The 23,296-nt window shown below is 41.2% G+C and overlaps 1 protein-coding gene across 1 annotated transcript; it reads left to right on the top strand.

Moving 5' to 3' along the window:
• Positions 1–10,163: 10,163 nt before the first annotated feature.
• LOC134093461 (uncharacterized) lies at positions 10,164–11,916 on the top strand. The gene is made up of 5 exons (XM_062546513.1): positions 10,164–10,394; positions 10,487–10,615; positions 10,739–10,879; positions 11,146–11,251; positions 11,696–11,916. The coding sequence occupies exons 1-5, from the start codon at positions 10,212–10,214 to the stop codon at positions 11,914–11,916; spliced, it is 780 nt and encodes a 259-aa protein (XP_062402497.1). The 5' UTR covers positions 10,164–10,211.
• The last annotated feature ends 11,380 nt before the right edge of the window (positions 11,917–23,296 follow it).

Below are 23,296 nucleotides of genomic sequence, written 5' to 3'. Positions count from 1 at the left end.
GTGTGTGAGTGTGCATGTATGCATATGTGTGTGTGTAAACATGCCTTTCTCTCTCTCTCTCTCTCTCTCTCTCTGTGTGTGTGTGTGTGTGTGTGTGTGTGTGTGTGCATGAGTGTGAGAACATTAGCACCTCCTGACATTCACGGTATTAAAGCACACACATTTTGTCTCAAACTTACACACACAGAGAATATTTCTGAATGGCATTTCTGAGAGGCATACCATTCACAATTCTAATCTTACCGCTCTTCCTTTTGTCAAATTTTTGTCAGCAGGTTGTTCATCACAGTGCTCTAACAGTCTGTTCAAAAACGAATGAATAATACATCACTAAATAAATCTCACCGTATTGTCCACTGGAGGAAAATAGTGGCTTGGGTTGAGCCATACGAAAATCCATCCAATCAACGCAGTGCCACACTCACATGGAGGGGAATGGCATCATTTGATTGACTGATGAGCTCATAATGTCAGCAATTATTGGTGAAACTGAAATCAAATCGCTGACTACAATTTTGTTTATTTTGTTTGATTACTTATACTACAACTTCTCAGCAACACTAAACATCAGTTGTTTGTCATGTTTGGTCGTAAAATGTTCTATTACTCTATATAGAAAAATGAAAGAGGTAACAGAGAATGTCCCAGTGGTCTACTCCCTCCAGAAATGAGAAAGACATCTGACCCACTGAATGTGCTGTGCTAATACAATACAGTACAGTAATTTAGCTAATCAAATGCTGTAGTGGATATGTGTGATCTCTGGTTGCCTTGTTGGGTGTGGGTATATGTAAATGCAGTATCGGGTATTTCTCTCTGTCTGTGTGTGTGTGTGTGTGTGTGTGTGTGTGTGTGTGTGTGGGTGCATTTGTGTGTGTGTGTGTGCGACGCATATGTGTGTGTGTGTGTGTGTGTGTGTGTGTGTGTGTGTGTGTGTGTGTGTGTGTGTGTGTGTGTGTGTGTGTGTGTGTCTGTGTGTGTGTGTCTGTGAGCACATGTAATACCTTTGCTTTTTTCACGGAATTGATGTAGATGTGCTCATTGGTATTCAGCGCAGTCTGTGACCATTAACCAGATTGACTGACACACGCGCGTATGCACACACACAAACATACAGACACACACACGCACGCATGCACACACACACACACAGACACACACACACACACACACACACACAGACACGCATGCGCGCACACACACACACACACACACACACAGACACAGACACACACACACACAGACAGACACACATGCACACCCACCCCCCCCACACACACACAGACATGCATGCACACACATGCATACGCACATGCAGACACACACACACACACACACACACACACACACACACACACACACACACACACACACACACACACACACGCATGCACGCATACATACACACACACACACACACACACACACACACACACACACACACACACACACACACAAATACCCAGAATACAGGACTGTCAAATACATTCAGATATAAACAAGACTATAGATATTCCACTTGTAATTTGCACTGAAAATGTATGTCCATAGCATTCAAAATATTTTGTTATAGGAGACAAACAAACAACAGGAAAAATGCTGAGTAAGTAGTGTCTGCATGGGGCCTGGCTCAGAAGACTACCAACAACAGTTTGTTTTTGCTACAACTGATGCTACCTTATGCTGAAAAACCTTACATGCTTACTTTTATCACCATAATAATAAAACATTTTGTTAAATATATTTACGCTGTTAGGGTGCCTATTACAGTTTTTTTCAATCGCTAACAAGCGTTTGTCCATTCATTTGACACATTTTCAAAACTCTTAACACAGACTCTCACCTACAAAACACAATTGGCCAAATGGATAATTTTCCTCTCAAAAGCACATTCCATGTTCTTACACCACATTTTGTTACATATACACTAACTCGTCATTTCTCTGCACACACTAACTTTACCAAAACACTGGAAACCTGACTCAAAATTAAGTTATTTTGTCAAAGAATGAAGCTTGTTTTCACTTCACAAGATACATGCAGTCAATCAGAGTACACTAGGTTTCAAAATACTGGCTACTGTTGACATTACAAAAACTGCATAGACTTTTATGTTTAAGTTTTACAGGTATGTGCATGCAAAACATGCAATCCAGCATTTTTCACTAAATTTCTTGGTTGGGAAATGTATGTCCAAATGTAATGTTCACATTCAAATGCATTCCAGTAAAAAGCAAATATTGTATTTATTTATTTATTTTTACTGTTCACTGGGCCTACAGGAGGTGCAGTAATACAGTTTTTTTTGACTGCTTTGACCTGGTTGAAGAAACTGGTGACCTCTCAGTCTTCATCATCACTCTCTCAGCAGAGCAAAAGACACCTCTTGCAAATGAGTTAACCCATTGTCATTGTTTTGACACACTTCCCGCACCCTTTTGCAAATCAGTTAACGCAGATGTCATTCAAGCAGTCCAAACTCCATTGCTTTAGCTGTGGTAACCAAACAGAAACTATATGTTCCCATCTCTTAGAAACTTCTTGCCCAGTATGAAATCACTGAGGCACCTGTATGGAAGCATATGAGTTCCAAAATTCAAATGAGAATGCATTCTGCAATATGCAATTCTAAAAGAAATTACATTAAGCAATTGCCAATTCATTATGCAATTTAATATCGTAATTTGCAATACTTTCTTTCAAAATGCATTTTAATATACAAAGTGACAATGCAATCATCAAATCAATTTGATTTATTTTGGTTAAAAATTTGAATAAACATGGATTGAATTGCATTCCATTTTGCCATGGTACTTTAGTCTCAAAATTCAAATGGCAATTCATTTTGCATTTCAATTTTCAATATTCAGTTTCATCTTTTAATTGTCAATTACTTTTGCAATGTAATGTTCAAAATTCAATGTAGATTTAATTTTTTTTTTTAATTTTTTAATTTATTTAATTTTTTTTTGAAAATGTTTTTAAAAAAAATATTGAAAACATTTTGAATATTTTTTGGCAAAAAGTTTTGCCCGGTTTGCAGAAATAGCGGCGCCGTTATTGCATAGCACTTTGTCACGCTCTTTGTGTCTCAAAATTCAAATGGCAAACGCGATTCCAAAACACATTGGAATCTGTCAGTCTCCCATCACCCATGGCGGGAACTACGTCACGTCCGTGTTTATCTCGGCGGGGTGGGTGACGGTCTTCAGGTAGAGAGAGAGCAGAAGAGACCCATCATTTACTGTCGAGAGTAGACAGAGGAGAACCAAGAGAGAGGTAATGGACAAAACAGTTGCCCAGCTACTAAGGGAGGCCGCTGCTGCTCTAGAAGAGCAGCAGGCACGGGTCCCGGTCCCGGCGCCGCCGAGCTCCCTTCCACCACCACCACCACCACCACCACCACCACCACCAGATCGCCCTGGAGAGAGGCGCGCCAACAGGGGTAAGTAGATTATGGCAACAGTCATGTTGACATATTAGGCTATCTGGTCAGTGTGTATATAGCGTATGGATTGGGTTAATTGACATTAGCGTGATTTTTACAGAGCAATACATATCAACAGGACACGAGGCCATTACATTATCACAATATAGGCAATATTTTTTGTTTACAGCATAAGGCTAGGTCGCCACTAACAGCGATGCAAATAGTTAGCTTTTTGGCGCCTCCCGCTTTTTTCTAGCTAGCCTTGTCTCCTCATATTAGCAAAGTTCTCTGCCTGTTACACTCGGGCGGCCTTAAAAGACAACATCATACATTTTCACCAATCGATGCGAATTACTCTGCAAACCAATGCATATGAAGCAATGGTTATTTTTGTGGAGTTATGTTGGATATGAAGGAGGTAAACGTGATTTCGGCTTCTTTCTGGTTTAGGTTTCATTTTGCGTGAGCCAAGTCTTTGACACTGCAGGTGCGCTAAAGGCGCGAGGAAATGACATATTAAACATCCAAGTAATTAAGAAGCTGATAAAGTAATACAAATAGGTTACTATGCGTTAAGTGTCAGGAAGAGCTCACATCTGTCTGTTGTGGGTGTTTCTGAATATATGGGTTGCGGACCGGTACCAGGCCGCAAAAAGATTACCATCTGGGCCGCCGGCCGACCCTCTCTGCCTTCTTCGAGAGACGCACCATACGGCCGTGGCCGCACCCATTCTTCTCGGTCAGAAGAACGGTTCGCGAGATAATTATTAGCGTTGAAATTTGTACATACAGAAATGACTGGCATATTCTGTTCTGCGTCATACCCATTCTTCTCAACGAAATATCTCACGATTTCGTAACTGCCCGTGGCAAACTGCATATCAAAATAAACAGGAGATCCTACAGATTCCAATGGCTTATAGAATGTCTCTGTATAATTAGCAGTTGAAATCACATCAGATTTCTGCATTTTTCATACCTCCCCATTTCCCCCCACTTCAAAATAGTTTATTTTTCATATCAGAAGTTGTATTCAGACCCCTGTTTGTCATAAAGCCATGGCAGATGCTTGATATGCCATTTCAGGACCCAAAATAGCAATACCAGGGAATGTTATGCCGGTGTAGGCCTAATACTAGGAGCTGCTAATAATGATGATAATAATAATGATAATTGATCCATCTGTCTGTCTATCTATCTATCTATCTATCTATCTGTCTATAAAGGCGTACATGGTGGCGGGCGGTGGAAGTTGGGGGGATGGGCGGGTGTTCAGAGGGTGTGCAGACGCCTATGCAGGGTCTTAGAACACCAAGGCCTAACATCACAGGGCCACAGAGACTTTTCTTCCTACCCATATTAAAACCGAAACAGGCAGAAGAAATATTATAGTATTAATTAATAGTAGAAATATTGTCTTTAATCTAAAGAGACCTGCTAGCTAGCCACCATGCTCTCGGGTCAAACTAACGTGACTGTATGTAGTTGTTGACTAAGAAAGCTAGTAGACTAGATGACTAGACCGAACTGGTCATGTAACCGCACTGAGTGTCTGTGTGTCAACTTTGTAAGCAATTTAAGTTGTTTTACAGACTCTGTTCTGTGCCTGCGTGTTACCTTCAGGTGAGCGCATCCCTTCATCACTGGTTGACTCTTGCTACCAATCAACTTGTGGCACTAGGGAATACAGAAAAAGGGCCCCTTTACACAAAGAACAGCATCACCCAGGTCCAAATAACAGAGCTAAACCAGTCACCTCACACCAGTGGTTCTCAAACTTTTTCTGTCATTTTTGTCATTCCCGTTCATGTATGAATGTGTGAGCGCCTGTGTACACTGATGGTTGCGTGTACACTGATGGTTTTCTGGTACAGGAAATTGTGTGGTGGAGTCTCCCAAAAGAATGACCTGAGGTCATACTATGTGTAGACATACTATATATTGTGCTGTATTTTAACTATTTCATTGAATTTAGGCTGGTTAATATGGTGCCAGGGTGGCTAGTATCTGCAGTGTCTCTGTTATTTCGTGATGAGTAATAAAGATTGATCTGTTGCTTTTTTGTATATTGCAGATGAGGTTGTTCGAATGTTTCGGCCCTATCAGCCGCAACAGCGGAATAGAACTCCCCAGAGACGAAAGTCATTCACGCATAGATTTTTCTGTCTCGTGGGAAGGCGGCAGGAAATGGTCCCCAGTCCAGCAGAGCGGTTTGAATTGGAGAAGGCTGGACTGGGAGAAAAAAGAATAACCTTCCCAGGTAACCGAACAAAGCACTGTTCACGCCATTCATATATAATCATTTGCCATTATTGTATGCTGGCAATTCACAGGAAATTAGGCCATATGAAATCAACAGTTTTAGATGCCTCCTAGTCTGGCCATGCTTTCCTATGCACTACCACTCGATTATCATCTGCCTACAGAGCTAGTCTAAATCTGATCCCACTGGGCTCGTTGTCTTGGGAGGCATTTTAACCTGTCCAATCAGCGAACAGAGGGAGGGGTTGTGAATGCAGAGCTAGAATGCTATTAGTCAAGGCAGGCTGTCTCTCAAGGACTGATCCAATCTTTTTAGACTTAAAGGGGACATATCATGCAAAACTCACTTTTTGCGGGCCTTTGTGTTCATATTTAGGCCTCTACTGTTCTTATAAACACTCCAAGCGCGAAAAAAAACCCATCCATCCGTTTTCTGTAGATCAGTAGAAAGACTTTGGTGTCAAGAAAGTATGCTGCTGTGAGTCATTTGGATGGCTCCCTTATTCTGATGTCATACTAAGGGAATTTGCATAGAACAACCCTAGCACCAGGGTCTAACATGTGGTTGGATGCCGGCTCTGTTTTAGTCATTTTCACCTGTGAAACGAGCAGCGTAATCAATACATGCAGCCGGAGGCGTGGCCAGCCCAGAAACGGCTCAATTTGGGAGAGACCAATTCTAACCTCGTTTAAAAAGAGGTATGATATGTCCCCTTTAAACAAAGTGGGAAACAACTTGGGGCTGGTTTATTACCAGGCAATGCTCCTTTAATTAGCAGACTACTTCAGTTAAGCAACAATTTAACATTCCCTGTGGCAATTGATGAAATTCTTGCATCTGCCTTTTCTTTTCCACTCAGACATGTTGATGTGTATAGAAGTTATCATGGTCATTGTTAGTTTCTCACTGAAATGCACTCTTATCTTTCACAGACAAGTTTTGTTCAGCTGAACAATTTACAAACATCCTTCATCAAAATTACCCTGCCTTGAGGGACTGTGGGGGGTACCAGTTGCTAAGATCAAGAGGGTCTTCGAGGTCCAAATGGCTTGTGCCAATCGTTTGTCCGCACGAGGGATATACCCCACGTTATCTTTGCACATCGGCCAATATTGGCCAAGCCATTTTATATGCAAGACCACTCCAAAGAGACATAGTAACAGTGGTAAATAGTTCTTCTTAATTATTGTATTGTAGCCCTCTACTGTATATATGGTTTCTTGAATTGGAATGACCGTTTTTATCTTTCAATTTAACTATTGAGGTCCTGGATGAAGTTTGAATCTTTAAACATACTGAGGAATGGAATTAGTATGTGCATTGCTGTTTAATTTTGTCTGTACCTTACTATTGTTCCGCACTCTAAACTACCAGGAACTTCGCAAAAGCGAATTTGCCTCCCTAAATGTGGACTTATATCTATCAATTTAACAGCCTTTTTGATGGTTTGTAACTAGTCTAAGTGATTGGACTTTTTCATCAGATCATCTTTTTAGGCACAGAATTAGCCCTTTTCACGGTGATGTCAGACGAAGCGTTGCTGGGTATCCTCCGGCATGTCCAGCCGCCAAATACTACAGAAGAAGAAGAAGAAGTATTCATGGGTTTCATCAGGTCCCTTTCCACAGGTGTATACAATCAAGCACCATGCAGTCTGCATTGATAATCAAGGTGCTTGATTGTATACACCTGTGGAAAGGGACCTGATGAAACCCATGAATACTTCTTCTTCTTCTTCTGTAGTATTTGGCGGCTGGACATGCCGGAGGATACCCAGCAACGCTTCGTCTGACATCACGTGAAAAGGGCTAATTAACACACACCCTGTCAGCCAATAGGAAAGCTGTATTCAATTTCTCCAGGTGATAGATGTATCTGTTGGTCTGTCTAACCCATTCCAGAACCTCACTCAGACAGAAGAGCCTGGTGCCCAAAGTATAGTCGACTGTGTGTACTGTGGACAGTCTTTGGCAATGGACCAAATTCAGCACCACATTGATTCCTGCGAAATGTAAGTAGCTTTCCAAGTAGCTAATTAGACAATTGTCTCCAGGCCAGATACAAGGCCTCATGAACGTAGTGTTTGTCTTGTGTATGGTGAATGGGCTGTTACCATAGATACCATAGATACCTGTAAGATGCTATTCTTACTCCCCCCTTTTTCCGTTTAATGTAGCATTAATAATCGTATACTGTAGCATCACTTTTCTGTTCCTACCACCATACATATTTATGCAATTTTTTATGTAATTATTTGTTGTGTCTGTCTGTCATCACAGTGAACACCAACAATCTTGCTCTTCGTCCTCTCCTGCCTCTTCCTCTTTGTCTCTCTTTACACCCTCTACCTCTGGTTATTCTCTCTCTACACCCTCTACCTCTGGTTCTTCTCTCTCTACACCCTCTACCTCTGGTTCTTCTCTCTCTACACCCCCTACCTCTGGTTTTTCTCTCTCTTCACCCTCTACCTCTGGTTTTTCTCTCTCTTCACCCTCTACTGCTGCTGCTGGTTCTTCGTCCACACCCTCTACCTCTGGTTCTTCGTCCACACCATCTACAGAGATTTCATTTGAAGGTGCTTATCTTCATTAAGCTCATGACTTTGCATGATTCTGTTTTGATTGTCTTGGATTATTTTGTGTCTTTGATAAACATTCATAAACAAGATGTACTGCATATTCGAACAGCTAAGCTAGCTGGCATCCACTACACTTGCCTGCATAAGCTTGCGCAAAAAGTAGAGGCACTTTGTGTGCGTATGTTTCTCATTTATCTCCTATGCCAGTGAAGTTCTGCTTTTGTCTTTTTTTAAAACTTAGAATGGAAGCTTGAACCAGATGTGAAGACCGCAGCCAAAATGTTTCGGACACATAAAATGAAGGATGCAGACCAAAGGCCCACCCTGGTCTTAGCCTTGGATATGAACAACTCTGAAGAAGAGAGGGAGAGAACCATTATTAGCTTCTACAAGCAGACGAATGTCGATTGGACCCGTCCATTCGAAGTACACTTGAAGGGTATGTAAAAAAAAATGCATCCCTACTGTTGGTTGAGAGCTACTGGTTATACCCAGGGGGAAAATGGGGTTTTACAGACAATGGGTTGCTGTAAAAGGTTGTCATACAAAAATAAAATCTAGGATGTCCCAGGATCACAACCTGGGTGGACAACCCGTCCAACGACAACCCGGTCAACAAGCTGCTGTTTGTGTGTTATCACCCTCTTTATGCCCCATTATAAGTCTATGGATGAATTATGGGTGAATAGGGTAAAACATTTAACAAATAGATATCCCCACAAAAATTCCTCAGATGATTATTTACATTTCAGCAACACAAATATATAAATGAGGCATCATACACTGAAGTGTATGCAATAGCCTATTTATCTAAAGTTTGGACTTTACCGTATGGGTAAATACGGGAAGATAAATAGCCTAGGCTGAGCCTAACCTATATATTTTAGGCACATATAACAGATAACACACAATTAGCAGCTTGTTGACTGGGTTGTCCACCCAGGTTGTGATCCTGGGACATCCTAGATTTCATTTTTGTATGACAACCTTTTGCAGCAGTCCAGTTTTGTCCCTTGGGTATTATCCAATGTGTATATTGCTAACAAATCCTCAAATTGCATGTTATTCAACAGGAGACTGTGCAATAGGGGATGGGGTGAAAAGATTTTTCTTGTCCCTCTGCCTAAGAAAAATTCAAACAGGACTACATTTAGACCTTGGTAGGTCACATCTTACACACACACACACACCTGACTGCAGCACTTTATATATCACACACGTTTCTTTTTGGCCAATTCCACGCAAAACTGTTATGTCCATAATACCAGCACAATGCCAAAGTATGGTATGATGTGAATGATTGCTTAAAATGTGTACATTCACTCTTTGTTGTAGAACAAATTTTATGAAACCTGTAACATAATTATTCGCATAATTGGTGATAGATTGTGTGGAATTGCCCCTATACAGTATATCCCACACACATGCACCTGACTTGTTGTACATTATACTCAATGGACCTGTCTTGCACCCACACCATTCTACACAATGCTTCCACACCGCACCATGGACCTGCCTTATCTCTCCACTCCATTTATACCAGCACATACCACACACTCACTCCACTCCCATCACTAAAGACTCTTCATCCCCTCATACACACACCTCACTGTTCACCTCTCCTAACACCGCATTAGCAGCTCATTACTGTGTCATCAATAAGGCACTTTTCTCCCACCGCCACCTTAACCTAACTCCCCATCCCCCCCCCCATGCACAATAGGCAAATTAACTGACCGTTTCACCACATTCTTTACATTACTTATCAAATGCATGTGACAAACCTCCCTGTATACTTGTCCATGTAAATGTTAAACATTTACTGATTATATGTGAATGTAAGTGTTGTGCTTTTGTTATCCATAGACAACATTGGGGGCAAAACACTCTTTTTTGTTGGGGAAGCTGACCACCTGGTCCCATCCACTTCCCTGCCAGTCATGAATGGTGATTTGTTCCGGGTGGCTGGGAGGATTATTGGCCATTCCTTTCTTAACGAAGGTCCACTTTTGCATGGCTTGGGTCAGTGTCTCTTCCCTCTGCTAGTCAAGAACAAAGAAGAGGATGCTATCGTGGAAATTAAAGACTGTCCTGACACCGATATAACCGATATAGTCTGCCTTGTAAGTATCAGTGTTGACTTTGTGCTGCCCTTGTACATCTGTATCTCTGTATGATGACTGTTGGCTGATGTTGTGTAATTGGTTTCTAATAGCTTGAAAGTCAGACTGTTTTGACAGTTGAAGAAATCGATCAAATCAACAACTTGGCCCTCAGCTGGGACATGCCAGTTTATACTGAGGAGAGTCGTAGATTACTGTCTGCGCAAATCCTCCATCATGGGGTACAATCATGACTAATTGAATTACCAAATAGTTTATTAGATTTTATTTCTATGTGTAGTAAATGTGTACTGATTTTCTGTAATGGCAGAAATGTTCATTTTGGTGCTATTTCCTTCCTGAAGGTAATTGTGCGACGTGCCAGGCAAATGGCTCAGCTTAGGACAGGTCTTAAGGACACAGGGGTTCTAAAGATGTTGAAAGAACGCCCGGATCTGGTAGCTGTCCTGTTTTCCAGGTCTGCAGAGGCAGAGATGGAAGCACAGGTAGTCTGTCATGCCAACGGTCATTGTTGAAGTAGGCTAACCTGTAGGGTGGAAAGATATATTAAATTAAGTTGAGAGGTACTTCAGGAATTATTAGAAATGTTGCTAGAAATTAGGTTGGCTTCACTGTTATTGCACTGATATTAACATTACACTGTTATGAACAAGTCAGCTGAATGTTGTTAAATGTTTTAACCATTATCCTGTCGATGCCCTAGTTCCTCTGAGTACCAGTGCTTTATACAGTACTTTGTTCTGCCTTCTAGATGGTTATTGAGAGAATAATCTGGCCTGAACCAGACAGTGACGAAGAGGACGAGATAGATTCCTACTGCAGTGCTTCAGCTTTCTTGCGGCAGTACATAGACACAGGTGAGGAATTAACCTGCATCATATAAATCAGTGGTCTCCTAATTTCTTCCAAAAGCTACTTTGACAAAATCAGTGTGACCGGGAGCTACTCTACTATTTTACATTGGCATTTCTGATATGCCTGGAGACAAAAGTTAGCATTCTTTACCATCGTACACGTACAACACAGTGCAAACGCTCATCTGAAGTGTCATCTAAGTTTATGACTTTATTTTCCCTAGTTACAGCTAAATCGCTGTGCAATACCACCACCCTCAATTGGTAATAGAGTAGTACAACTGGGATCAATTTGTACCAGACAGGACAGGATGTGTGAATTGGATTTCATTCTGAGATGAGGTTCTGAGGTTTAATACCTTCGTGACAATGTGGGAAGGGTAATTTAGGTGGTCACAAGACTTGATAAATTGTAAATTAGCCTTTGTGTTTGTCTTTGTTCCTTAGCTTCTTCCGTTCAACTTAGACACCTAGTGGAGTTCTGGACGGGGTGGGCAGTGCTGCCAGAGGAATTATACGTCTCCGTCGAAAAGGACCTGACATTTCCAGTGGCATCCACATGTTTCACCACACTGAAAATCCCTTCCAGTTGTAGTTCCTATGCTGAATTTTCCCAAAACCTCTCTGCAGCAGTGAGTAGCACCGATTACGGATTTGGAAGAGTGTAGTTGACAGTTCCTATGCAAAAGATGTAATTTCTAACATCATGACATGTTATGCTAAAGATGTAATTTCTGACACGTTATGCAAAAGTTGCTATTTCTTGCACGTTATGCACAAGATGTCATTTCTGACATTATGACATGTTATGCTAAAGATGTAATTTCTGACACATTATGCAAAAGTTGCTATTTCTTGCACGTTATGCACAAGATGTCATTTCTGACATTATGACATGTTATGCCAAAGATGTAATTTCTGACACGTTATGCAAAAGTTGCTATTTCTTGCACGTTATGCACAAGATGTGATCTGACATTATGACATGTCATGCCAAAGATGTAATTTCTGACACGTTATGTAATTTCTGGCTGAAGTGTTGACAAAAAAATGTCAAATGATTTGTGATTTTATGAAATGACACATTAAACAAAATGTGTTTTTTTACTACGTTATATTGTGGTATCTTAAAGCTTACATATTGTGGGGTTGGTGTGTGGGGGGTACACATTTTATTTCATAAATCAAGATCAATCAAGGTAAAGGTAAAGCAATCAGTTGTAAAGTTGTGTTACAAAAAGTGAAAGTTGAAGTAATTCATTACTTTTTCCGACTAACTATTCACTAATTAAAACTTTAGACTGCGTTCAATATTTCTTGTAACTGTCCCACAACTGAGCTGTAAACAACAACCGCCTCACTGAGTGGAACATTTCTGTGAGGCAGTCTTCTGAGCTCCTCAGCGGTCAGGTCACGTGGTAACTGGACTTCCGGGATGTCAACTCCTGCCAGGTCTTCCAGGTCCGGACCATCCATGCTTGCACCATACAGGTCGTCAACCTTAGAAAATTGTACCAAACAGTAAGTGGTAAATAGCTATGGACTGAGATGCATACAAGGAGGTTGGCTTAATCACAAGAATATGTGGACAGAGATCCAGTGGTCAAAGTTGTTGTGCTTGGCAGCCAATGGTATGCAGTGTAGGCATGCCTGCCCTTAGGATTCCCTTGCCCTCACACACATTTATTTATTTTCTTTTTAATTTGTTTCTGTAGTTGAATGAACACTTGAGCACAAAGAATGTCATTACTTATAAATTATTTTTATGACAATAAACTTCAACTTGAACTTACCTCTGGGGGATCAACAACAGCATCTATGTTCCGTAGCCACAACTGGTAAGGCGACTGGCTGTTTTCAGTTCTTAAGCTGTGTAAATTCCATGCATCTTGGAAATGTCTGAGGTGACTGGATCAATGGCAGGAAAACCCATTGGAGAGCAAAGAGGTGGATTTCATTGTCTGGAGCAAGCATCCATGATGCTTCCATTTCATGGAAAAGAGTGTGGAAAAGATTGAGCACTTGTGTGTATACGTCTCTCCAGAGGCGTTCGATTCTGAAAAATAAATTAAATGAAATAAAATCAGATTAGTCAAGTCACATTTTATTATTATTTCAGCCGTATATATACAGTATATAACAAGATGAAACAATGTTTCACCATGGATTAAAGTGGTACTACATTTAAGATACAATACTGCATATAGAAAGACATTTGAAAGACAGGCTACTCTTGGGCTACATTAACTTGCTTAGAACAGTCAATCATAGTCATTCACTGCTATCTCCAATGACCAAAAAATGGCCAATTCAAAGTAAATAAGAGTTGAATAAATCCAAATCACCGTGGTGGTGAGTGTTAGAATAAAATGTCTTAGTCAACTTACCTTTGGTTATGTACACTCCTCCCAGTTATATGGGAATTGCGGTTTGGCCCCCGGTTTTCCACCATGAACGATGCAACCTCTATATTTTCTCTTCCCTTATCTGATCTGACACGAGATGGCATACCATACTGCCGGACAGCTCCAAGAAACGAATCAAGGACTGTTGTGGCACGGTTGTTGGTGGCTGCTGACAGAAACACCACCAGGCGGCTGAAGCCATCTATGCCACCGTGGATAACAATTCGCCACCTAAAAGTTAAGATAAAAGCCTGAATGAGTTAACATAATTCCTGTCAGAGTTGACTGAATTATTTGATATTTATTCACCTACCGTATTAATTTATGGTTTCCATCTATGTGCCACATACAGTTGGGCCCAGGAACTGAATATTGTCGCCGATGTAAAGTGCGGTTGGCCAGTGCTCTCATTTCAGTACCCTCTGGATCCACTCTTTTTAAGGACTGTCGTACTCTGTGAACTTCACATAAAACAGGAAATCACACATATCACACTCTGCTTAAACCAAGAAGACAATCAATATTTAAGGTGGCAATACTTTTGAAAAGAGGCAAGTGAACACACTTTGTACCAGATGACCTCTTCCCTGGAGATGAAAGCGTAACATGCGATATCCACACTGGTGGATCCTGTGTATCTCCAAAACTAGGGCATCCAGCTGGGTGTCTGTCATATCGGAATACCTGGCAGACACACTTGAAAAATATATGTCCTTGATGAGTTAGACTGCTGTTCCCATGTTAAACTACAGCTGTTGGACATACATAGTCCCAGACAGTTACTATACCTGCCATACTACACACACACACACACACACACACACACAAAACTCTGGAAGTAAGACCTTATATACTAAACCCATTACATTACGATAGCAGCCAGATAATGACATCCACCCTTCTACACTCACAAATCATAACACATAAAAATACATGCACACGCCTGATTTACAGCACTTTATATTCCCCACCCCACCCCCCTTCACCACACTGATCAGCAAGGAACACAACCATAGTTAAGCAATAAGCCCCGAGAGGCCGTGCGTTATACTGTATAATCGAACAGCTAAGGGGCGTTGTTAGGCACGACGCGAAACCCCCCTTAGCTGTTCGATTATACAGTATAACGCACGGACTCGAGTGGCTTATTGCTTTTCTAAAACGGTTACCACATCGATCTAGCAAGATTTCATGAAACAAAGGCACAGCAACGAAAAAGTAACGATGTATTCATAGATAATCATTCTTCCGCCAAGAAATATATTCCCTCCATATGAATGGTCGCCAAGCAACAACAAGACGCAGCCAGAGAGGGTTAAAGCGGAGCCACTGCTAGTTTTGTGCTAGCGCATTACTATAGAACGAAATGCGGTCAAGTAAAAACTGCACTGTGTTGTTGTTGGTGGTTCGTGCCACCCCTCAACTGTCCTGAATATGGTTATGGTTATGGTTATGGTTATTTAGCAGACGCCTTTGTCCAAAGCGACATACAAATAAATAACAATACAAATTAAATTAACAGTGAACAATTACAAACTAGGGAGAATAGTAATATTATCAGTAAAACAATAATTTTAAGCACTAACCTAATGAGAAATAAAACAGTGAAATGAGAATAGCAATCAAATAAGTCACTCAGTTAATTATATATAATAATAATAACTAAAGCATGGTATGGCTAAATTTAAGGACAATAGCAAAATAAATGTCAAATTCTATCAATGGACAAATTATAACAAAACAATACTATTATACAAACCATAACACATCACAAACTCAAAGGACTAAGTGCATATTAAACAAATATGCCTTAAGACCCCTCTTAAAAGATCCAAAGCTGATGCTGGAACGGAGAGCACTGGGCAACTCATTCCACCAACACGGAACCACTGAAGAATAGGATCTACAATTTGACCTAGCATGTATGGTTGGTCGACATAACAATACTGTCCTGCACCAGTAGCTTACTGTCCTGCACCACTCTTCTACCCCCCAACCCCACCCTCACCCCAGACAGCAACGTTACTCGGACACTACAGACACAGCAAAAAAAAAAATTAGCATAGCGAAACGCTATACGCAATAACACTGAAAGTTCTAACTTATAAGCACAACAACCAGTTATTGGTACACAAAACTCACCTGAGTCCATTTTCCTGCATTTTCCGATGGATCGTCGACCTACTAACCCCATAAAGCTCAGCAATCTCCCTCACTTTAAGCCCATGGGACAAGTAACCCTCAACTCCCTCCAGTGAAATGTCGATAGAGGGTCTCCCTATCCTATGGCTAGCACCCATAGTATGCAAAGCCTCCGAAATCTTTGCAAGGACCAGGTTTACGTTAAATGGGACGAGTAGAGATAGATCCCCCACTCTGTCTTCCATTGTTCGGAGTCTGTCACTGGCATCAGACTCGCCAACACGGTTATGCTCTATATCGTCGGCCAGAGACATTAGAGCTGCAGCTAACTCCTCCATTGCTAAAGCTAGCTGGGTAGAACCAGAGACACTTAACCTAGAGAAGACGGGCTGTGGTAGAACCACACGGACGTGACGTAGTTCCCGCCATGGGTGAAGGGCGACTGACAGATTCCAATGTGTTTTGGAATCGCGTTTGCCATTTGAATTTTGAGACACAAAGAGCGTGACAAAGTGCTATGCAATAACGGCGCCGCTATTTCTGCAAACCGGGCAAAACTTTTTGCCAAAAAATATTCAAAATGTTTTCAATATTTTTTTTAAAAACATTTTCAAAAAAAAATTAAATAAATTAAAAAATTAAAAAAAAAATTAAATCTACATTGAATTTTGAACATTACATTGCAAAAGTAATTGACAATTAAAAGATGAAACTGAATATTGAAAATTGAAATGCAAAATGAATTGCCATTTGAATTTTGAGACTAAAGTACCATGGCAAAATGGAATGCAATTCAATCCATGTTTATTCAAATTTTTAACCAAAATAAATCAAATTGATTTGATGATTGCATTGTCACTTTGTATATTAAAATGCATTTTGAAAGAAAGTATTGCAAATTACGATATTAAATTGCATAATGAATTGGCAATTGCTTAATGTAATTTCTTTTAGAATTGCATATTGCAGAATGCATTCTCATTTGAATTTTGGAACTCATATGCTTCCATACACCTGTTTGACACTGCTTCACAAAACTTTTCAATTTGCAATCAGTCTGCAGGCTTACTGTAAAAGGTGCCATGTTGTGTGTTGTAACTTGCAAGCATGGATGGTCAAGGCAGATGAGAGTGAGAGTAAGAATTGACTAGAAGTGATTTTTTTCTTTATTGTACAGACATTTTATCTTTATTGTCCTTATGTCTTACACAGTGATGGATTTTACTGGATTTTTTCTTTCATACTATATATGTGGTTTCTGTTGGAATATTTCATTTCTTAGCCACAATCTCAAAAAAGAAAAAGAATGAATACTGCATTCAATAACATTTGAAAAATCATTGTATATGATTCTGGATCTATTTTTTGCAAGAAAGCAAATTGGCACTGATATGTAAGCTGCTGACCAGTAATGCAACACTGATTCACATTGAGAGCTGAATTTTGTATTTTGATGCCCCTTGTCTAATGACTGATTGGAAGCGCTTATGCACTTGTGTGCAAATTGTGTTGTTTGAGGGCAAAATTTGCCTTTGGTCCATATTTTAAATGTTTTGGAGGAGTTAGAGCTTTTTGCAGGCAAAATGAGTCATTTTGACCATTGGTGCCACTGTTTAGGCCTTTGCGTTAAGAGTTTTGAAACATGGTTTTTTGAGTCGACTTCTGCATCAAAGCAATCAAAAAAAACTGTAATACTGTTTACAGTAGACTATGTTAGAATATAAATACTGTTTACAGTAGACTATGTTAGAACAGAAAAAGTTTTACTGTAAAGCATTGCAGTGAACAAAATATCCATGAAACACAAGAGCATTCTGAACAAAAAACAACAGCAAAAAGCCCAGATAAAAAGGGGGTGAACAAAAAAAGCACAATACTGTGTCTAATCTCTGCACCTGCTCCTCTCAGTGCTTCTGCCACTGGGCCTGCTCTTCTCTAGGCCCCTTACTCTTATTCTTCCTCGTCCAGACATTACAGTATTTGTCTGTTTCTGTTTCTGCTTCCAAAAATATCACCTCCTCTTTTTACTGTGTAAGTGTAATAGAGAGAAAAAAAACCCTGCCACTGAGTCTAAGATAGACTGGAATCAGCTGTGGTTGGCCCAATTTACCCAACATAAATCATCTGTGTGTCAATTATTCGATTGTTTGTTTATTATCAGCTGAGATATATTGCTTTTGTATTGCTAACATTGCAGAAGCAGAGGTTTTTATACTGTATCTAAGGTTTGTAATATTGTTTTAACTATTGTGGGATGTTGTGTGTTAACATTCGAAAATAATGCAAAAACGATCCATTATTTTGTTGGGAGGTATAGTTTGTCTGTTAAGAAAATGTAAGCATTGTGAACATGTATTCACTGACTGCATACTGTGTGAAAACAACATGAAATGTGTGAATGGTATGGCCACAAAAGACCGATGCTGTGCTAACTGTGTTTAGAGTTTTGACAATGTGTCAACTGAATGGACAAACGCTTGTTAGCGATTGAAAAAAACTGTAATACTACTGAAAACTTAACAAGAACAAAAACAAATGTTGTTATTAATTCTTTCCTCAGTGTGAAGGAAACAGCATGCGCCAACAGATGCAACTAATGATGCACTAATGATGAATTTCATGTACTCATGTACTGTGATGAATGGGAAGCTAACAGATAATAGGTTATAGAGATCTGAGTTTGCTGCAGACTCCATGTCTCAGAACAGCCATACTCAAGGTCTCATGAGAACAGAGAGTGAGACGACAGATGATGCGGTTCTTCTATGTTGTGAGGAGCAATGGTGAATGAAAAGATCATGTGGTCTGAGATCGTTCTCTTTTGAAAAGTATAAGATATGACAGGGTCATTGGCTCAGTCCTTAGTGCCTGTCTGAATCTGATGTAGCACTTGACACTGTTGAGATACTGTCTATGATAATTTCCTAGATACTTGAGACATCATTACCATGTTCAAATTCACCTAGAACAAACAAAAACACAATCATTACACTCATTCCTTATTTGTTTTCACAAGATGTTTCAGGTTGTGTTTTACTGCTGTCCATTACTGCACTGACATATCACGACTTTGTACCAACATACTACATTGTGTAACTATGTGGGGCAGAATTTGCTTTCTCTTCAGTGGAAGCCAGACTTACTGGCTGCTTGAACAGCTTTTCAGGTGAACAAATACCACTTCATGTTGTGTCTGTTAAAAACATGTTTCTCTCCATATCTCCTTGGCACGACGCTATTCTTGAATAGTTTGAGTGCGGGCTTTTAAAGAACACTTGCTATGTGAATAAGCGAGGCAGGAGAAATGTGCGTCCATGGGAACCTGCACACACACTCTTTGTTAGTACATCAGTTACGCAAGGCCCCCCCCAAAAAAATACATTCAGGTGCAAATTCTTCCAGCTTCAGGTTTGCCTGCCATTTTCCATGTGTCATCTGCCTACCTTTCTCCGTGTCTCAGTGTCCCGGTGAAAGGAACGGAGCGATCCTTCCCCGAAAATAATCCGGAACTACAACAAGCCTGAAAACCAAAGCCCCTGTGGAAACACAAGAACATACAGTATACACTACTGAAAAAAAAACAGCCTGATCAGCTGGTTTTGCTTGTCATACCACCTCAAGCTGATCATTTTAGTTGGTGTTGCTGGTCTACCTTGCTCGTTTAACTGCCAGATTAAGTTGGTCGTCCCTGCTGAAAAAGCAGCATGACCAGCTTAAGGAGGTTTGTTGGTTGACCAACTTGTTAACCAGCTTGTTTGACCACTCTATGATGGTTGACCAGCTACTGTAGATCAGCAAAACTCGAAATTTTACGAAAACATACCTTCAGCTGCTTTACCCAGTTTATGATGGTAATTCAGCTGGTGTCGCTTGTCATACCACCTCAAGCTGGTCATTTTAGTTGGTGCTGCTGGTCTACATTGCTGGTTTAGCTGGCCATGACAGCTTATGGGTCATTCTAGCAAACCAGTGTGAGCATCTTACACCAACAATGTCAAGCTTGGCAGGCTGGTCACCAGCATGATCATCTTACACCAGCTGCATCCCACACGACAGGCTGGTCACACCAGCAAGACCAGCTTCCCCGGATGGTCACACCAGCATGTCCAACTGGTGGCCTAACCAGCTACACCAGCAAGAGCTTAAAGAAAACCAGCAAAGACCAGCTAAAACCAGCTACCAGCATAAAGGTTTCTATAGCTGTTTGTTTTTTTTCAGCAGTGACGTGTAATGGCAGGGGTTCGGATTAGATAAATTCTTGTGTGCCTCCTATAAACCTCTTATATTTCTTTCTAAACGTTGGCTCATGATGGTTTTACGACAGCGCCCAAAAACCCGGCTGAATGGAAGTCATTAAAGTGCGCTTTAGAAACAGCAAAATGGGGCACAGAGAGTGCGGCTTGAGCGGATTTGTCACACTGCCGATGATTAATATGGCGGGTCGATAGGATCTGCCCCTCTGGTGTAAGGTCCCGCATTATCCATATCCTCCGCCGCGCCATGCACACTTCCTCCCTCGCTCTTTTGTCGAGATCAAACAATTACTCTGTTAATTGTAAAAAAAAGCATATTGTGGAGTGAGGAGCAAGACGAATTAATGGGGAGAAGGAGAGTTATTATGGCTTAATCATCAGGCTGAAGAGTCCATTACCAATCTCATCATGCTCCACATTCACATTGTCGCTCAAGCTCAAATTACCACACCTTCCTGCTATTACTCCCGGCCTCGTCTCAGTATCTGCTGAAGTATCAACATGGTGTCATACATGGTGTTACGGAAGAAAGGGAGGAAGAAAGAATAAAAGGAATGAAAGAAAAGAAAGAAAGACATGCAAATGGACTCACACATCGCCTCTGCGCAAAAAAGATTAATTAGTGCTATGTTCTTGTCAGAAATGTGTAAACAAAAACTGATAATTTTCAAATGAATTCCATCTGAAAGTATACCCCATGGACAAGAAAAAGCATGCATGCTGATGATTGGGACTAATTTATCACAGGAGATGCTGTGGGCGTGCTGTCTATCTAATCAGATTCAGAGCTGGGGAGGGGAACGGTGGCCATGGTGGGGTGTGGTGTGGTGGGGTGGGGTGGCGGAGGGATCCTCTGCGGAGTTTACACGCTAAATAAGCCACATAAAAACCACTCTAAAGAACAGCCAGGAAAGAAAACACATCCCATCCTTTCTCTCTTCATCTCTCTTTCCCTCTCTCTTTGCTCTGTCTTCCATCCTCTCTATTTCTCGATTACTTTCACTCCCACCCTCCCCCTCTCTTTCTCTCTTTCTTTCTCTCCACCACTGTTTATTTTATTTTGTTTATTTATTTTCACTATTTTCCACTCTCTGCCTTTCTGACTCTCTTCCCCCCCTGGGATGGGTGATGAGGAGAAAATCCTCCAAATTTAGCCGTCCACCGCCATTGTCTCAGAAGGTGGATTGATGACACAATGGGAGGAACAAGACAATGGCTTACCAGAGGATTGCACCTGGGCTCACCTGTGCTTGTGGGAACATCTGAAGCTGTGCCCTTAAGTGTTTTCTTCTGCTGTCAAACAAGGCTGAATCATTGGAGACCACACAATGCACTGGATGCATCTTATTTTTAACTAACCTGTCAACGGCCAAAGTGCACTGCTATCTAAAAGCTTTAAAAGGACAGAACGTGGATGATTGACACCCAGTGTAGTGAGAGACAGGCAGGCCTATGCTCTGCCATATCCCCTGTGTCCTGGCACTAACCTCTGTGTGACTCTGACTGTGTCGTCGGCTTTTATTTATATATACGACAGAGGGCTCCACTTCCTGTGATAAGGCCAGGAAAAGAGGGGATTGTGTGTGTGTGTGTGTGTGTGTGTGTGTGTGTGTGTGTGTGTGTGTGTGTGTGTGTGTGTGTGTGTGTGTGTGTGTGTGTGTGTGTGTATGTGTGTGTGTGTGTGTGTGTGTGTATGTGTGAGGGGGTGGTGACTAGGGAAGCAGTTAGGCGGGAATATAAACACCAGCGTGGCCTTAATTTCATCTGTAAGCTGTCACTTTCGCTGAGGAGCAGCTTTTAAATTGCCGTAGCGGGAGTGTGTGTGTGTTTGTGTGTGTGTGTGTGTGTGTGTGTGTGTGTGTGTGTGTGTGTGTGTGTGTGTGTGTGTGTGTGTGTGTGTGTGTGTTTGTGTGTGTGTGTGTGTGTGTGTGTGTGTGTGTGTGTGTGTGTGTGTGTGTGTTTGTGTGGTGGGCGTGTGTGTGTGTGTGGTGGGGATGGGGAAGTAGAGAACTCTCACAGCGCATCTTTAATGAAAATCACTTCAGATCCTGAAAACAGTTATTTGCGGCTCCACATGCAATGGCAAGTTCACGTAATGAACTTTGACACTATTTCATAGTTGGGATTTCTCTCTTCCTCTCTCTCTCTCTCTCTCTCTCTCTCTCTCTCTCTCTCTCCCTGTCTCGCTCTCACGTAAACTCAACCTGAACTCTCTATCTGCCCATTTTCTCTGTTTCACTTACTCATTCTCTCGCTCTCTCCCTCCCTCCCTCTTTTCTTGCTCTCTCTATTTAGTTTGAATTCCCTCTGAGAGCTTACTTAAGACGCTGGAAATGAGAAAAATTGATTAGAATGAGATGTCTGATTGTGTGTGAGTGTGTGTGTGTGTGTGTCTTTGTGTGAGTGTCTATGTATACCTCTGTGCTTGTTTAAATCTCTTTTTACACATGAATCAGCCATGTTTATTGCTGTTGATGTTTTTTGCATACACACACACACACACACACACACACAGAGTGTGTGAGTGTGTGTGTGTGTGTGTGTGTGTGTGTGTGTGTGTGTGTGTGTGTGTGTGTGTGTGCACGTGTGTGTGTATCACTGTGACGCAGTGCAAGGCTTCTGTCCTCTTAAATAGAAGTTTAATTGTCATGGGCAGTCAGAATTATCAGAGCCAATAAGAATGCTTTATGGTTATCAGTCTAATTTATTCCTGGCTATAACAATACTTTATGGCAATCAGGGCATGTTCAGTAACTCAGTGACTATGAAGCCATCTGTTCGACCTCCCCTGTCTTGAATCAATGCCTGTAAATAATGTTGCCAAGGGGCCCAGTGCTGCCATATTGCTACTGGAGTGCCTGATGAAGTTTTGTCGATCGGTTAGCTTATAGTTACCAAAGATGAAGATTAGGTTTTCTTTCTTTCTTTCTTTCTTCTCTCTCTCTCTCTCTCCTTCCCTTTCCCAATTCCCTTCTTTTGCGTATACACGCATGCCTCCATACAAACTGACACACACACACAAACACACACACACACACACACATACACACACATTGTCAGCAATTTGGTGTCTGACTTGACTGACTAGTATTGTTTAAACACTTCAAACCCTTGGAAGGCTTCCGTGATTGGTCCCTCACCATCTGGTCTGAGGACGCAGAGCCTGTTTACTGGTGGAAGAGGACGCCTGTGAACCGGCGAGAAATCTTGTTAAAACCACAGCCCATATCTTTCCTGTAAAATCCCTC

Source organism: Sardina pilchardus, chromosome 10 (assembly GCF_963854185.1).
Source record: "Sardina pilchardus chromosome 10, fSarPil1.1, whole genome shotgun sequence".
Taxonomy (NCBI): Eukaryota; Metazoa; Chordata; class Actinopteri; order Clupeiformes; family Clupeidae; genus Sardina; species Sardina pilchardus.
Note: the sequence above shows the minus strand (reverse complement) of the source record. Positions and strands in the feature narration are given on the sequence as shown.